General features: G+C 37.5%; 2 protein-coding genes across 4 annotated transcripts; one reads left to right on the forward strand and one right to left on the reverse strand.

Moving 5' to 3' along the window:
• Positions 1–3,555: 3,555 nt before the first annotated feature.
• LOC106955797 (eotaxin-like) lies at positions 3,556–8,972 on the reverse strand. Of its 3 annotated transcripts, none has more exons than XM_015046183.1 (3): positions 8,621–8,972; positions 3,975–4,086; positions 3,556–3,892 (listed from the first exon to the last, which is right to left on the reverse strand). In XM_015046183.1, the coding sequence occupies exons 1-3, from the start codon at positions 8,688–8,690 to the stop codon at positions 3,799–3,801; spliced, it is 276 nt and encodes a 91-aa protein (XP_014901669.1). In that variant the 5' UTR covers positions 8,691–8,972; the 3' UTR covers positions 3,556–3,798. The 3 variants fall into 3 exon arrangements, with proteins under 3 accessions (XP_014901669.1, XP_014901668.1, XP_014901667.1); XM_015046182.1 differs by lacking the exon at positions 8,621–8,972 and adding an exon at positions 4,307–4,430; XM_015046181.1 differs by lacking the exons at positions 3,556–3,892; positions 3,975–4,086 and adding exons at positions 7,942–8,333; positions 8,444–8,555 and having other exon boundaries at positions 8,621–8,966.
• A 2,230-nt stretch (positions 8,973–11,202) lies between these two features.
• LOC106955800 (uncharacterized) lies at positions 11,203–18,091 on the forward strand. The gene is made up of 11 exons (XM_015046187.1): positions 11,203–11,668; positions 11,876–12,025; positions 12,333–12,414; positions 13,046–13,230; positions 13,555–13,636; positions 14,621–14,790; positions 15,258–15,369; positions 16,107–16,190; positions 16,605–16,762; positions 17,559–17,670; positions 17,782–18,091. The coding sequence occupies exons 1-11, from the start codon at positions 11,584–11,586 to the stop codon at positions 17,873–17,875; spliced, it is 1,314 nt and encodes a 437-aa protein (XP_014901673.1). The 5' UTR covers positions 11,203–11,583; the 3' UTR covers positions 17,876–18,091.
• The last annotated feature ends 8 nt before the right edge of the window (positions 18,092–18,099 follow it).

Genomic DNA, 18,099 nt, shown 5'->3' on the forward strand with positions numbered 1-18,099 from the left:
GCCATTTTGAAGAAAAAAATAATCAGAATTCGTTAAGATAAGTAAAAAATAGTACAAACCACAGGGTGAAAATAGCAATATAAATGATTTTATTATTATATATTATTTTTCCATGATGCCTCCCCTGCCCGCACGTCACTGGTATGGAGCATTCCCAGTAGTGGGATGTAGCAGTGTTGTAGTACTCGAGATCGGTCTTGGTCTCGAGACCATTTTTTGCTGGTCTCGGTCACATCTCGGACTCGACCGCATTTGGTCTCGGTCTTGTCTCGGTCTTGGGTGCTGAGGACTCGGCATTTTATTTCCAGACCAGTCAAAACTGCAACTGTGAAAGTATCACTAATACTGTTGTTGAGAAAATAAATTTGGAATATGCTAGTTTTAAAACTTGTCTTGATTCAAATGGCCTATTTGTGGTTTTGAAATCAGTAACGTATTCTGGCCCATTGACCTTTATGTTACCTGTAGTTACAGCAGATGGTTTGCTAGGATCGTTTGAACTGCCTTTTGTCTGTGTTGGAAAACAATACAGTAGAAGTTCTAGCTTTTCACACTCATCTGTGAAAAGCCGTAAACACGGCAGGGGTTCCTGGCTTCAGATAAAGGGTCAGAGATAGCTCCTGGTTGGATGAGCAAAGATATGCCTTATTTGAATAAATTAAAGAAAAGAAGATAAAACTTTCTACAGAGTAACAAATCAGATTTTGCTCTTGCAATTCTCCAAAGATGTCTTTGCACGTCTTTGCCTTTCTTTCTTTCCTTCTTTCCATTTATGTCAGGTAAATGAATGTATGTCTCTGTTGTTCTGCAGTTTCTGTTGTAAGTTTATGCATTGTCTTATATTGGATTAAACTCTGTAATTCTGTGACGTCAACATGCATTGCTGTTTTCTTCTGAGTGACTACACGTGGCCGTCGCTGGGAGGACCTGGGATCCAAGGAAGAGAGAGAGCCAAACTTTTTCCAAAATTAACTAATTCATAGAAATCTTCCTTAATACTGTCCAGTTTATTTGTTAACATCGTTGTTTTCAGTGGATGCAAAACGCACCGATTAAAATCCAAGCAATAACCGCGTTTCTGTTACTACCCCCTCCCATCCCCACCTTTCACTCGCACGCTGCACTCTGAGACATGCGCAGTGGTTTCCTCTGAGCAGCAGAAGATGTCTGTCTAGTCGTCAGTAATAGAATAGCGCTGCATAAATCATAATAAATCCGAAGGCCACAAATAACTAAACATCGCTTTGCTTTCACTTGGAAAAGTAGCTCAAAGAAAGGTAAGCTCCATTGACGTGATGTTAGGAAAGCTAGCTGTACAGAGACACATAAGCATTTGTGATGAAAAAAAGTTCTCACTGCACTTAATTATTGTACGGAGGTGTTGACTGACTTGTTGCATATATGGGATAACGCTGTGTCCAAAAGTCCGCAATATAGTAATGTGGCATTCAGGAACAGTCCGATTCTTCTGAACGGCTCTTTACTTAGAAAATAGGTCTAGAGTGTCACTGAGAGCCATTCTTTTTTCTTGTAATGCTCTGCGTACACTGCAGTAGCTATCATTATTTTATGTAATTATGTACACTGATATTTTTTTAATTAACAAATAAATAAAACACAAGAACAAAAGAGCACACAGAGCATGCACATTGCTCTTTGATTGTTTTCGTTAAAAGTGGCAGCTGTAATGTCTGCCATGGTGTCGGACTACCTGGCTTCATGTAGCAGGAGAGAGGGTGAGAACAGTCACGGTGAGCGCCTTGTGCTTGGTTACTTCTTGCTTGTTGCTCCTTGGTCAGTGTTCATAGCTGAGGGTTATTTACCGTCAGGGCATTGCCTCAATTGCTATGTTTAATAATGCAGATAGTGATGGTTTCTGACATGACCAATATGGGCAAACACCCAGGGAATTATCTTTTTAGGGATGGCACGAGACCACCACGGATTGTAGCACAAAGATGGAAGCAAAGCAGANATTGTGCGGAGGTGTTGACTGACTTGTCGCAAGTATGGGACAACGCTGTGTCCAAAAGTCTGCAATATAGTGAGGTGACATTCAGAAACAGTCGATTCTTCTCCACGGCTCTTTACTTATTAGATAGGACTGGAGTGTCGCTCACGGAGAGCCGTTCTATCAGATAGCCATACGCTGTCAGGATAGCATACATGCATTAAGCATTAAGAAATCCGACCATCAGAGGAGTTGTCAGTTCACCATACGAAGCAAGTTATGATGAACATAAGTCATTAAATTGTTTTCAATGATAGCTATATAGATGTACATGTGTTGTCATGGTTTCAAAGTGTATTTAAAGCAGGTCTGGCTGCAGCTGGAGTCAACTACAACACACACCCGTGTAAAACTCACTTAACCGCTAAGTCAGGATGCCATACAACTGTTAATAACAAAGTGTATGATGATCTACGTCATGATTCTATGTTTCTGATTAAATAAAATTATATGGTAATGACAGCGTATGCATGTCTGAGCTAAGCGTACGACTATCTGACAACGTATGCTGATCTGACAGAACACCGTGTTCTGACCTGACAGAACACCCGTTCTTTGTTCTTGTAATGCTCTGTGTACACTGCATCATTATTTTATTTTATTATGTACGTTGATATTTAAATTAACAAATAACTAAAACACAAGAACCAAAAAGCACGCAGAGCATGCACACTGCTCTTTGATTGTTTTTGTTCAAAGTGGCAGCTGTAATGGTAGCCTGCCATGATGTCAGACTACCTGGCTTCATGTACTGGGATAGAGAGTGAAAACAGTCACGATGAGCGCCTTCTGTTTGGTTAATTCTTGCTTGTTGCTCCTTGGTCAGTGTTCATGGTTGAGCGTTATTTACCGTCAGGGCATTGCCTCAATTGCTGACGGTGTTCTGTCAGATCAGCATCCGTTTAATGGTGCAACAGTGGTGGTTTCTTATATGAGCAATATGGGCAAACGCCCACGGCGTTATCTTTTTAGGGATGGCACGAGACCACCACGCATTGTAGCACAGAGATGGAATATTTAATATTGGTAAAATGTATTAAGTATTTAATATCTAGGTGTTTTTATGGGAATATGGATCTTTCAGATTATTTTGAGAAGCAATTTCGATCATATTTTACATTTTATTGTGTCATGTAGCGCGGGCCGCTGGTCTTGGTCTTGTCTCGGTCTCGATACGCTCTGGTCTTGGTCTTGTCTCGGTCTCGATACGCTCTGGTCTTGGTCTTGTCTTGGTCTCGGGTTAGGTGGTCTTGACCACAACACTGCTAAAAACTTAGGGATGCTGTGGTGATGCAGGGGTTAAACACAACCCACGTAAGGAGGCCTTAGTCCTTGATGTGGCCGGCACAGGTTTGATGCCCGGTCTGGTAGCCTTTGCTGCATGTCTTCCTTCTCTTTCTTTACCTACTTTCAGGTATTAGCACTTTCAAATAAATGACCAAAAAACAACCTTTAAAAAAAGATTAAAAACTCAGAACCATTTGATATGTCAGGTTTATTTTTGAACAAAAGCAACCAAAGGAAACATTTTTGATGATTTTGTATTTGATTAGAGAAAATTATGAAAACAGAATAATAAGAAAAGAAAACATAAAATCAACAGAAATAAAAAATGGTTCCAGTCACTGATGTAGTTAATGTACAAAGTTTCCAAAATAAATGATACATCAACAATGATTACATTTAAAGGCAAAATCTTTGATTATTTCAAACTGAATAATTCTGATACTGAAAACATGATTGCTTTACAGAATGTGTTTTACTGGACAGTTTTACTGGCAGCTCCTTTAAAAGGACTTCATGTCCAGAAAGTCAATAAGATTCTTCACCCAGAGCTGGTTTGGATTCACACAGATGTCGCGTCCTTTTCTTGTTTTTAAACTGAAAGAAAAGACATATTTCTCAAAAGAGGGATAAAAGTAATAAATGAATTTTGATTTCAAACTCAGTTAGCAATACTTACATGACTGCTCTAATGGCACAGCGATGATCAGTGTAGTTATATGAAGAGATGAGATTTTTCTTCACGGGGTTTTTGAAGAATTCAAAGCAGCATTTATCGGGATTAATTCCATCTGAAAATGACACAGTTAGTTAATGGGGAATGTTGAATGAACATGAGTTATAACGTTTAGTTTCCCTTTGTGGTCAATTAAGTAATCTTGAATTGGAATTGAATCAGAATCAGAATTCCTTTTATTGTCATTGCATAAGAAAGCACAACAAAAAAAACCCAAAAAGAATGAATTGAATGTAACATCAGCTGATCAGAAAATCGTCTCCAGGTGAACTTACAGTTGCAGAGGACTGTGGACAGCAGAGCAGCTCCCAGGATGCAGAGCAGGAAGATGTTAACAGCCTTCATGATGACCAGATGTTCCTCTGTGAGTGATGGTGGAGACACTCTGGGTCTTATGAACCAACAGTGGGCTGCAGTGCAACCTTTATAAATATTAAAATATTTTAAAAATGGGTGGAGGTATCAAAAGAAAGAGGAGGTGTTGGTGGTTACTCGATGACAGAATGCTGCTGTGATGGTGAAACTTTCCACTTCATTAGAAAGAGTAGATGACAGAGGAAATGCTGCTGTGGTTGGACCAAAATGCACCTCAACAGCAAGAAGTAAAAAAGTTAAGTGTAAAACTTCTGATTCCAAAAGAAAAAAGAAAAAGGTTGAAAAAAGCAGAAAGGAATATATTTAAACCTTTATTTACTTAATGATTTGAGTTGGTTTTTAGCCCTTTTTTGCCTTTTGGTAAAGAAAAAAAAACAGAGTTGTGTTTGATGTATGGCTGCATCTTTTACAGCAGAATCTTCTTTTCCAAAGAACAACAACAAAAAAAACGCACAACTCCAAATGTAGAACATGAATCCATAGAGAATGTCATGACTGTCCTGAGGCAAGTTTTCAAGCTTCAATAGAGAGAGAGAAAGAAATAATTTCAGCCACTTACGCAGAGTTACAAGAGGCAGATGTATATCTGAGACAATGTCCCATCTATTGATATGTTTTTTTATTCTGCTCCAGAAGGGGCAACAGATGTTCCTCTGATAGCGATGATAGAGAGCAACACCTCAGCTGACGGTGTGGGCCTTTAAAAAAACAGCATACTATAGCGCTGCCTTTATCAAGATCAAAATATTTAAAAATGTGCCAGACTTGTAAAAAGAAGGAAGGAGTTCCTGGTCACTCTGTGTCTACTCTGGGTCACTTCCTGTTCCTACTATCCAGCCTTTCTCAGGACCTGAGCTGGTTCTCACACAGAACCGTTCAGAAGAATATCCAGATGGAAAACATCCACAGAACTGTCCAGAGACGAGCATCAGGGCTGACCTTCCCTCCATCCAGGATGTGATTAGGGTTAGGAAAAGGGCCGCTAACATCTCTGGAAACCCCACACATCCTGGACACAAACTGATGAACATTTAACAGTCAGAGTTCCCAGATCAATACCATATTTATATGTCAACTGTGACGTGTTACCTCATGTGATTAATCTGAAAATATTAATGTGTTAATGTAACATAACGCAGATTAAGCTAACTATTTTGACCTAAAAGTCTCTTTCCTGCAGAGCGTAGCCTAGTTCATAGCAGCAAGTTACAGGCTTGACGAACGGCAGCATAAGATGAAAGTTTTCTGTGACGGCAACAAATGTTGAACATTCAAATTCCTTGTTTGCTTGTACAAACTTGACAGACAAGGCTGATTTATTCTAGTTTGTACATCAAAATGACTTTTCGTCATCATTTCTAGATGTTTTCTGCAGTTGGGTTGTCACTACGCACTTTTCTGAACCATGACAGATTGTTTTAGGTGTCTTTAACCACTAAACCGAGTCAAGCTATATATACATACATGTGTTTTTACCTATGTGTTTTATGACCCACATGAAAACTCACAAAAAAATGTCTCCCCCTCAGCTTCCTCTTTAGCTGAATTTTTCAGAGGCCTGCATTTCTGCATTAACTTTTAACAAACACTGACTACAAATATAGACATGAGATACTTGTATACTTTCAAATGAAGTTTTTTTTTTATTTAACATTAGCTAGATGTTCATGTTAAATTTATTTGGATAACACATTTGAAAACATAAACATTTGATGAAAGTACTTCACAATTTACACATAATACAGAATAAATCAGCAAAAAGAAATGGCAAGAGCGAAACGAATGTATTAAAAGTATCAGAAGAATGTGGAGGCTTCAACCTGATTTTCAGAAATATGAATAACAGCTGATGATCTTTCTGACCAAGAAGGAACATGCAGAGTACATCTGTTGCAACATTGATATGAATAAACTTATTAACATTAACTGTTATGTTGACATGAGTGGTGGTAAGGTTTACCTCTTCTTAGCCTCAACTAAATGTGTGACTGCATAATCCTAAATGTACATGAATGTTTGCTCTTCTTTTCATCTTTCTGATTATGATTAATTTCCTATTAAGGAAATTTGAGGTGCAACAAGCTGTCCCTGCTGCAACACAAAGTCACACATCGAGCAGAACGTATCCTGTTGGGTTTGTGGTTGTACCCAGAAATGTTTATCATGACTCCACACACACATGAAATGGGTTTAATGTAGAATGTTGCTGACAACGGATTATTCAGGTCACTGTAGTTCTGCTAAACTCTGTACAGTTTGTTCCAGTTTTCGGTTAGTTTTCCTGAAGATCCTGGATTAACAACTGCAAAATCTAACAATCAGAAAAGACAAAAACCTAAATTAATCTTAAACTTAAGAGTGATTAAATTCAAGCATTCTCCACAGCAAATAACAGTACTTCCCCCTTTATATATTTATGATGGCTTATAATCTTTTAGTTGAAATGTTCTTATTTTATGTTTTAATTTGACTCACCATTTTAAGCTTAATAGTAAAACTTTTAACACATTACACTAACAATAACTTTGTGAACAAAGTTTTAATCAATTTATCTGTAGGCCATAATATACAAATGCTACCAAACATTAACATTAGGTAAAGGCTGATTGAATTATTTCTGCTTTCAGCTCACTGCTGAAAACCAGCGGGAGTTTGAAACAAGGCGCCCCAGAGACAGACGTTCCCTCTCGGCATGGCGACCCAGCTCCGCCCGGTCCGCTGGTAGAGCGGCGAGACGAGCCGGCGGTGGAAGCGGGAGCGGACATGTCCGAACACGACTGAGCATTTCGGTAAATTAAGCGATATGTTCATATATCGAGCAGATATTTTATATTTACTCAGCTAAATTGTCACCTAATAACTAGTGGGCTTATCGCAAACGATATACGAAGTTTTTGTGTGTGTTTTTATATTCTGAATGGATATTTTTGTACTGTGAATATATGTAAACTTAACACTGATAGCTTTGGGCACAGCAGCGTAAATACTTAGATACGTCTGTCACTTTCACAGTTACGTGCTACAGCGATCCGCGCGCCTTTTGCGTCCACAAGTGAACGACGCGCGGGAAAAGCAGGAGTCGGAGGAGATTGGAGGATTTCTCAAACATGCACCAGAGAATCAAAGCAACTCTCCAGGTATGTTTCTGGTTAAATAATAACATCATATTATGATGTAAAGCTAAATAAAGTTGATTTTATTTAGTACTGCCCTTCTGACATTAAAAGCATGAAGTAAAAACTAACATGTACAATGATGTTTTAAGTTTGAATACATCTTCAATCTAAGAGCAAAATGTATTCTTTTCGCCCCCTGCTGGTAAGAGTTAACTAAGAAAATCTGTTCAGGGACTGACTGTTACTTTAAGAAAAAAAAATCACAGAAATAAAATTTAGTAACATAAGTTTTATATACAGGTTTTCTAAATAAGTTGTAAATTGATAATAAAACTATAACTACAATAAATCAACGCTGCTGTTAAACCTGCCTTGCTTAAAGCTTCATTATTAAGATTCAAAAATCAGAACCATTTGACAAAAGTTACATTTATTTTAGAATAAAATCAAGTAAAAGAAAGCACCCAACAACACAAGCATTGTGTTTGACTAGAGAAAAATAGAATAGAAAAACAAAAAAAGGGGAAAAAACAACAATCAAAAACACCAATTCAGTCAATTCTGTAGGATAGCAGGTGTCGTACAAAGCTTTCAAAATAAATTTTAGCATAAACGATGATTACTTGAACCAAAATCTAATGCCAAAATCATAATCACTCTGCCACACGTGTTACATTGGGCTTCATGTGATCTGATGAAGCAGGACAGGCAGATCCTTTAACGGGACTTTTTCTCCAGAAAGTCAGTAATCTTCTTCACCCAGGGCTGCTTTGCATCCGCACAGATGGGGCGTCCTTTTTTTGTTATTAAACTGAAACGAAGACGAATAAAAAGAGACTCACCAACGAGCTTCACATTTTACAGAAGTAAAACAAAGTTAAACAAACAGAGGACAACAGGAGTCCAGCTTGCAGTACTTACACGATTCCACTCAGTGAACAGCGGTTATCAGTCTTGTAATATGAAGAGAAGAGACTTTTGTTCATTTGGTTTTTGAAGAAATTAAAGCAGCAGTCGACCGGAGTACTTCCACCTAAAAATCAGACCGTTAGACTGACATCAGCTGATTGGAAAAGCTTCGTCTCCAGGTGAACTTACTGTTGCAGAGGACCGAGGACAGCAGAGCTGCTCCCAGGACGCAGAGCAGGAGGATGTTAACAGCCTTCATGATGACCAGATGTTCGTCTGTGAGTGACGATAGAGACGCTCTGGATCGTTTGAACAAACGGCGGGCTGCAGTGCTGCCTTTATTGAAACCCAAACATGAAAAAAAATCTGTCAGAGCTTCTGTCAAAACCCAGAAAAGTCTGGGTTTTTGTGGTTATGCAATGACTGAACAACTTCTGTGACGGTGAAACTTTCCACTTGATTAGGCAGAGTGAAGATTTCAGAGGAAATGGAGAGGTGGTTAGACCAAAATGCATGTCAAAGGCATGAAGTAAAAATTCTCTACCACATGTAAAACATCTGTGACTCTGACATAAGATAGATAGAAATTTGACAAGACTAAAAGGACGTGTATATATTTGTGTTTATATCTTTGTATTTGCCATTTGCTGCATGATTTCATGTTGGATTTTACAATTTTTCCTAAAGTCAAACAAAAAAACATTATTAGGCCTCATAACTAAGACAGAATTTAAACGTATCAATTTGATTTTCACTCTGTTTTATGAGGTTGATTTGATTTTATATTTCTCAATATGAATGAAATTTATTTGACATGTAAAATATCTTCCTATGACATTTGTTGTGAATTGGTTCAATATAAATAAACTGAATGGACTGGGATTAATGATGAATGAAATCTAGCAGTAAACCTCAAGAATCAAACTTCAAAACCTTCATCTCTGACCCACGAAGCCTTTAGATGAATCGACCAGTGATGTCTAGAAACTGGTCCCAGAATCGGACCCTGTGGTACCAAGTAAGGAAGAGGTGATGAAGGGGTAACATTTTTGCTGTTTCAGAGTTTAAAACTAAACTAAAAGATTTCAGGAATGTCATTCTCATTTAAAAAAGTGTTTGTATATAAAAAAAAACATAATTATCTTTAAGATTTTAGAAAGAAAAGGAAGTTTGGAGATTGGTCTGAAAATCAAATGAACTAAGGAGTCAGGTAGATTTACTACTGCATGTGTTAAAACTTCAGCGATAACATTTGCTTTATAAACAGCATGAGGATTGTTACAGTTTGTAGCAATGATTTCAGAGAAATATACGTAGAATACCTGGTTATTAATTAAATGCACAAACCTAACGCAAGACTCCTGATAGAGAGAAACTCATGGTGCTTTAAAGCACAAAGGATTTACTGTTAGTAACGGCTACTGGTAAAAACAGAGGCAAAAACGGCAGCAGTGGAGAAGTTAAATACACGACAAAGCTTGTTGAACCTATAAATATTGTAGTTTTCATCTTTTTTTTCTATTTTGCAGACGCATGAGATTTTTTCTGCAGTAACTGGGACAGAAGACTTCACACAGATGGAAACATTTGATTGATTTGACCAGAATAACGCGTCTAATCAACCTCATTATAACATGTTTATCATGAGTCGTTTCCTGCTGCGTGGCCGTGAAATATTAAACACTTTGTAATACATTAATCAAATTTTGTGAAATTGTAACATAATCATGTGCACAAGCAAGCTTAAATCCTTCTATTCTTGTTTGGCTTTATTTTAACACTTGAATTGAGCTGAACTGCAAATAATGTCACAAATAGTGGCTGAAGTACGTCTTTTTACCAGCAGGGGGCAGCGTATGTATATAAGTTAGTGTGTCTGAGCCGCTTGTGTAGAAATTGTTAGTTTTATAATAAATGACTTCATATTTTCTAGTAATGATAGAAACTTTTATACTTTAGTTCACATTTATCTGACAAGACTAGTTACCATGACTACGATACACATTTTTTGATTGATTATTGTGTTTTTAACATGTAAATCATTGGCCTTGCTGCTGAAATGGGCTGTTCAGGTAAACTTGACCTGACCTGAATACAACCACAGAGGTTAAGCTTAGCTTAACAGAAGATCCCACCGCCTTAAATATTTTTTCTCTACATCAGTCAGCTGAAATCTAGTGAAATTTGTCTGACAGTTTTGTTTGTGGTCAGAACTCACCAAGCTGAGGTAGAGCTGTTTCAGTGCAGGCGTTTCTCACTGCTTCATAAAAACATCGTGTTCTGAACTCAGCTCAGGAGGATGCACACAAACCAGAGAGTCCAACTCCAGAACAAAATGTTAAAAATTATCTCTGTTTTAATAATAATAAAAATAAAATATTTTAAAGAATGAAAAGTTTGTGTTAGAGAGTTGCCTCTTCTAGGCAGGCATCTGTAGAAACTCACTGCTTCTCAAAGCCAGGGTTCAGTTCAGCAGAGAAAAAGCAACGAGAAAATATTTCATGCAACGATGCGTCAACAATATGACACCATGTTGGTTTGACTGTAAGATGAGGAAACTGGTTCCTGTCCCAAATAAATCTCCTTTTGACAAATTCCATGATCAGTTCAGATTATCTGGACACAGATCTGAGCGATCTGTTCCTCACATTCTCTACTTCATCTACCTTAGTGGTAATGCAGCCAGCCAATCAGGATCAGCCGAATGCTCTTCCTGCCAGCATTATGACTTCCTGCATTTATAACTTTCTAACTGGCACACTTAAAAAAGCATTCCCATCCCTCTTACCAGTGCCCTGCCTTTCCTTTCTTAACCGACAAATTTTCAGATTTAAGTGAAGCCAAACATGTCAGATGTTACTTCTTAAAGCTTTTTAGATAAACCTGACTGATAGACAGAAGAGCAGAGGCCAAAGTTCAACTTCAGTAAGTTGCAACCAGCTGTGCCTGTTGTGTCACATAATCACGTATTAAGCAGAATGTCTCCTGTTAGGTTTGTGGTTTCATCAATATGTTCATCATGGCTGCAGAGAGACATGAAACCATCGTAACCATGCTGAGCTGTGGTTCATCCTGTAGCGCTAATCTATAATGTTTACAGTCTGTCTTCTTCACTGACTGAGTGAAGTCAGAGATCAGCAGCAGATCAAATCATGCAGCAGGTAGTTTGGATCAGTGTGGTTCTGCTGAATGTCGTCTGGATCTCCTTCTTCTTAACTCCAGATCTGGACTTCTCAGGTAAGACCAGCTAAACCCAACATCAAATGTTCTTTTGCTTTTGATGTTTACTTGGATACATTTGAACCTATTTGTGGAATTGTGAAATGTGGTACATCCAGATCCACACAGAGGCATCGGTTCAAATAGATCAGTTCCAACATTAATATGCAACATGAGTGGATGTGACCTTGTGACCTGCTCTGTAACCGGTTTTGTGTCTCTCAGTGTTTGTGCAGAGGAGAAGCATCAGCAGCTCTGATGAGACGTTCATGATGGAGTTCTGCCTTCAGCCAGACTCTGACAGGAAGTGGACATCAGCTGGACCTTCAGTCAGCGGTCCAGATGGAGACATCAGCACCGTCACAGAACGTCCTGGTGAGACGTAGACGGCTTGGTTTGAGATCTGAAGATCTCAATGTTCTTGATGTTTCTGTCAGAAAACTAAAACATAAAATTATTCTCCATTTTGGATTATTTTTAGTCTCGGTACAAATACAGCTGTTTTGTGGAATCCCAATTAAATCTATTGAGGTCTATTTGAGCAAAGTGGCAAAATGAGATGAAATTCTGAGTTATATTTGAAACAAAATAGTAATGAGGTACTGGCTGTACATGTTCCTGAGAATATATTTTTATATAACTACATATATAGTTCAACATTCAATCCATGCATAATTTGCAGTGAATAGAAAGAAAACTCAACATGAAGAATCCAACTCAGGTGACAAGTTTCCAACATCTGCAGCTCCTGATCCTGATCAGATGTGAGTAATTAAACCTTTATGTCTTTTCTAACTGTGATGCATCAACAGAAACTGACCTTGAACCCATTTATGAACACAAAGATGTAAGCTAGTTTAATCTGAGTCGTCATGTGGAACCTTCTTCTTATGCTAGTGCAGTGTTTGCGAAAACGGACGTTACTGACATAGTTTAATATTGTCTGAAAAACAATATATCGTCATTTAAAGACATTGTAAACCACAGAGCTGTACGGTTTGACACATATGTCACATCTGAGATGAATAAAGTCTGCAGTTAGTAGTTTGTGTCGGTCTTTGAGCAGAGACTTTAGCTAACAGATGGGAGATGAACTGTTTAGGATTTTAATATGTCTCCATGGTAACAGCTTTTCCTCAACAGGTCTCTGTATTTCTATCGGCTGCATGAGTTCACATCACGGTGCACATTGCTCTGCTTAGCAGCTTTGGGTCAATAGGAGGCGCTCTGCATCCCTCAAACATGCATGAATGAATGTTTTGATTACTTTTAGACTTGGGCTGTTAATCAGGTTAATTGGTAACTAATCACTGAATAACTCCAACAAACAACCTTCCTACTCATTATGTAAATTGATTGTGTGTAGATAAACTTTTTTGTTGTTTTATTTTTCAGTGATTTGAATGGACCGACTGTATCTACTGATGAACAGAGACTGACTTCACCACCAGAGTTCAGCTCCAGCTCTGAAGCTGATCCTGTTACAAAGATTCCAACAACTACTAGAAATCAGAAGGTCACCATCAACCGACCCAGACAGCACAAAATCACCCTCAGTCCACTCAGTCCAGGACCAGGAAGTGAGTTTTTCCTCCAGCAGGTTTCCATCCAAACAGAGATGTCATAGATTTGGTGTAAACAAAAAAAAATACTTTTCATAAATGTATGCTTGTGACATTGAAACCGTGAAATGTGACAGAAATGGAAAAAAGGAAGAGTGAAGGATAACACTTTTTTTGTATTCATTTAATGGAAACTCTTGTTTATTTTATGGATTATTTATTCATTATTTATATGAATAAATAATCACAGTAACAGTATTTATGTATTTATTGATTTTTGTAATTCTGAAAGAAACATATAATTACATATAGTTCAACATCCAGTTCATGCATTATTTACAGTGAATGGGAAGAAAACACAAACTCCAAAATCCAGCCCTGATGACAAGTTTCCAACATCTGCAGCTCCTGATCCTGATGAAATGTGAGCAACATTTTAACACACCAACCAAGAACCAGACCCAATAAATCAACTGTTTACATTTAGGATTGATTGTTTTTATTCATTTTAAACTGTTTTTAATCTTTCTGAAATTGCGACATGTGAGTTAGTGAACAGCTCTTACTGCTCTGAGGTAGAGAGTCACTGCTGGGAAGGAAGGAAACGACTTTTGGAAATTTTATGATTTTTAAATTTACTCCTTTTTTATTTATTATGGGCCTGATACACAGTCATAGTTACATACATGGTACCATCCTTTTAAGAAAACAGAAGCTGGTGTTTTACGGAGACAAAGACGAGCCTGAAGGATTTTTACCTGTTAAACTGCATTTCATCTGAATTACACTGCAAAATCACAGAACCTCACCAGGAGTTTCCATCTAGTTTCTAGTGCAAAAGTGACAAGTCAGTTTTCAGAAAGATCTAGAAGCTTGGCTTAAATCAATAATGCCTTAATATTGATAAAATAATAATAATAATAATAATAATAATAATAATAATAATAATAATAATGAACAAGTACTAGTCCCTCTGATAGATTATTTCATTTATAACATGGGAAAAATGTCTTATTACTGAAATAATAAGACATTTTTAGTGGGACACACACCTTTTAAAAAATCAATATTAAGGAATTATTGAGTTGAAACCAGGTCTTATATCTCACAGAAAAGTTACTTGTTAGTTAGTTTCATCTTTTTTGAAATCTACTAAAGTTTTTGAAATAGAAATGAAACAAAAATACTTGGTAAGATTTTGTGTTTTTTTTTTTTAGTGAACTCTGAAGTATTTTGATTATTTTTAGTCCATAAAACCTTGATTGGGTTAATTAATGACTCTAATTATTGATCATTCTAATTGGTAATTGATCATTATTGATAAATCTAACCACCCTAACCATTCTATGTTGTATTTGTCAAATAGGAGATTTGGCAAATATAAAAAAGAAATTGTTTTATTTTTCAGCAGCTTGGCTGAACCGACTGTATCTGTTCATGAACAGAGACTGACTTCACCAGCAGGATTGAACTCCAGCTCTAATCTTGTTACAAAGATTCAAACAACTCCCAGAAATCAGAGGATGGACATCAGCCGACCCGTCCAGCAGGAACTACTCCCTACTGTCAGACAAATGAGTGAGTGTTTACTGACTGTGGAGCTGATCGGTTCAAGTCACTGCAGCCTCTTTTCTGTTTCAGCAACAAGCTATGCTAAACACACAGTTACATACAGTTACATCTATAACCATGTAAATTTGCTTTACTTGCAAATTCATTTTATTGGTACAGCTCTAAATTATACAATTCTTTGGCAATAAAGAAAGCCCACAAGTATCCTTTAATTAAAATAAAATGGGTGATTCAGGGATTTTCTCCAAAGTCAACACTAAATCCTACTTTCAGCAGTTTCTGCAAAGTCAAATTGCTCTGTGCAGTTTTTGTAATAAATGAGAATATTGCTCAGGCTGTTGTTCTAAAAACGTAACATCGACATGATTATCGCTCTACCCAATCAGAGGACAAGTCAGCTTTAACCCTTTCAGACCTGCAGTAGAACTGTGTTTTTACTCAGACTTTCACCGATGCCATGGTTTTGTTTTCAGGTCTAGCGTTTCCTGATGACTGCTGCTTTGTGTTAATGAAAGGACCAGTGAATGAGAAGCTTATCGCTTCATTTGAGGTGACTGATTCCTGCTGCCCCATGAATGCAGCCATGTAAGTACTGCAAGTTGGGTTTCTGTCACTCCTGGTAGAATACGCACAAAATTAGCTCTGTTTCACTGCGGTGTTAAAGGGGTATTACGTAAAATCCACTTTTGTGAGCGTAACATCATGTTATAATGTTATTCCCTCATCAAAAATGTACCTGGAGTGTTGCTTTGATTCTTTCATGCATGTTTGAGAAATCCTTTAATCTCCATGGCAACCATTTAGCTGTGGAAAGCACATGGGTGGACCTAGCCCTGCCTTCAAGCTGAAACTCCTCCTCTGAGCTGCAGTTTCCAAGATTCCACCTCACAGAGCGGCCCCTCCCCCACTCAGCTCCTTCAGACTAGCCAGCAGCAGTTAGCAGATGCCTGGTGGATCTGCTGAGCTCATTTTAGGTGTTACTTCTCAGTGCAACACTGGTAAAAACGTTGTCAAAGGGTTAATAGAGGAGCCATGTTGTGACAACTTCCTGAAGGCGGAGTGTCAGAAAGAGCAGGAGCTTTTAAAGAGACAGGGGCCCAATTTCAAGACGCTTAATTACAAATTTTTAAGTCCTATTTTATATATAAATAACAACTTGGAACAACTGAAGGTAACAGCTACTTGGATGAACTATAAAATGACACTATGTGCCCAGAAAACACATAATACTGCCCTGTTAACTGTTAAAGCTAAACGTTTATGTTTAATTTTATTCATTTGAGAGAAAAAAACTGAATTAATTTGCATTTCTTTTCTTTCAGTTTGATAACAAAAAAGGCACAACATCTCTGCGTGGATCCAAAGGAACCCTGGGTGAAAAGGATTATTGATTTTCTGCAGACAAGGTCAGTTTAGTGCAATGAATGTGTCAAAAATGATCATGATTATGGTAGCCGCATTATTCTACTTAAATTAATCAAAGGTTTTGATTATAATCATTGATTTTTCTTTCATTTAATGTGGAATGTTTGGACATTTATCTTACAGCAGTGACTGTAACTATTCCAGTCTGTTTTATTTATAAAGTACATTTAACAACAACATGTTTACCCAAACTGCTGTACAGGGACTGATAAATCCGAGACAATAACAAAATAAAAACAGAATTATAAAACGGACAACAAACCAACTTATTTGTCAAAAGCTCCTGAAAACAAGTGTTTATTAACTTTGTAATCACTAATCAATTAAAATAAGCTAATTCAAATATGTTTTTTCTATATCAGAGTCACTAATTAGAAAGTAGTTTTATTTCTCAGGGATTTGGATGGACCGACTCTGTCCACTCAGTCTGAGGTCAGCTCATCCCCGATGCTGAGGCATCACTCTGACGTTAACCTCGCTTTGAAGATTCCAACAACTCCACGACATCAGAAGGTCAACACCACCCTCAGTCCACTCGGCACAGAGCCAGAAAGTGAGTTTTTGCTGCAGCAGGTTTTCATCTAAGCACAGATGTCAAAGTTCAAATCTCTGAGGCTGAACTGAAACTTTAAAGACAGGGATTCAGGTTCTGTTGGTGCTCGTTGTTTAAAACACACTAGCTGCGTTCCTGTTACAAATGTCCGCAAAACGTTGTTGATGTCCTGCTACTGTCAAAAAAAAAAAAAAACTCAATTTCATTATTGCAGCGTTTCCATTAACTGAGAATCAATTAAAATCACATGAGAATAAGTTTGTTCAAGTGACAAGTCATTAAAAAACACGCAGCACCATCATCCTCTGACCACTTCCTGTTCTCTTCTTTTGTCGTTTCCTCCAGTAGTAACATCTGATTGTTGATCATGTGATGACAAAAGTGTTTTTATTGCAGTTTTTTTCCTTCAAAATACACTCATTTTGATACAGCTGAATCACCACCTCATCGTAGCACCAGAACATTTTTATGAAGAAAAATATTAGTTTAGCTCAAATTGACCTGTTTCCATTAAGGAAATGTATTTTTGTAATTCAAATTTGCACATTTATGTGATCAATAACTATTAATATTTCTGAGGCTTTGAAACAGGTGTTTTATGTTTTTTTTTTTTTTTTTGCTTTGAGTTTCCAGGTGAAACCCAGATTTATATTTTTACTGCTGCTTATGAAATATTTGTTTCACACTGCCACCTACTGGTGAAAAGAAATACTGTGTTTGGACAATTTCGGTTTCTATGGCAGCAGAAAGTGAGTATGTACTCAGACATTCAGCAGTACCGCGGTCTGGTTTTCAGATGGAACTGGTCCGATTGAGTGCTGCTTCCAGGTTTGCAAAAACCCAGTCGACATAAGAGAGATCGCTTCGTTTCACATGACTGATCCTCTGTGCCCCACAAGTGCAGCTGTGTAAGTAACTGCAAGCTGGGTGAGAAAATCTTAGATTTACTCGTATGGAATTGAAAGTTGAGTTTTAATGTGGTGGTAAAAAGCTGAACATGTGCATTTCTTTTCTTTCAGTTTAATAACAAAAACAGCGAAACACCTCTGTGCGGATCCAGAGGAACAATGGGTGAAGACGATTATTAATTTTCTAGAGAAAAAGGCCCCATAGAGGAACGTCACCATGTCCTGCTTTATCAGATCATGTGAAGAACATTTAAAGTGATCATGATTTTGGTATCAGAATAATCTGGTCCAAGCAATCAAAGATTTTGTTTTAAAGTTAAAATAATTGTTTATTTGTCTAAAAAAATGTTTTGTAAATTTTGTACAACTATCCTAGAGCAGGGATTGTAACCAGATGAGTTTTATCCACGAATGAAAAAATTATGCATT

Source organism: Poecilia latipinna, unplaced genomic scaffold (genome assembly GCF_001443285.1).
Source record: "Poecilia latipinna isolate Pla-1442-1.1 unplaced genomic scaffold, P_latipinna-1.0 Scaffold769, whole genome shotgun sequence".
In the NCBI taxonomy this organism is placed as follows: Eukaryota; Metazoa; Chordata; class Actinopteri; order Cyprinodontiformes; family Poeciliidae; genus Poecilia; species Poecilia latipinna.

Bases quoted from the DNA above. Each gene is read 5' to 3' on its own strand.
- LOC106955797 (XM_015046183.1), bottom strand. From the start codon at position 8,690: ATGAAGGCTGTTAACATCCTCCTGCTCTGCGTCCTGGGAGCAGCTCTG. The intron at 4,087-8,620 runs GTAAGTTCACCT...TGTCATTTTCAG, and splicing joins GTCCTCGGTCCTCTGCAACA to ATGGAATTAATCCCGATAAA. The intron at 3,893-3,974 runs GTAAGTATTGCT...CTTTTCTTTCAG, and splicing joins TGTGCCATTAGAGCAGTCAT to TTTAAAAACAAGAAAAGGAC.
- LOC106955800 (XM_015046187.1), top strand. From the start codon at position 11,584: ATGCAGCAGGTAGTTTGGATCAGTGTGGTTCTGCTGAATGTCGTCTGG. The intron at 13,637-14,620 runs GTGAGCAACATT...TTTATTTTTCAG, and splicing joins GCTCCTGATCCTGATGAAAT to CAGCTTGGCTGAACCGACTG. The intron at 16,191-16,604 runs GTCAGTTTAGTG...TTTATTTCTCAG, and splicing joins ATTGATTTTCTGCAGACAAG to GGATTTGGATGGACCGACTC.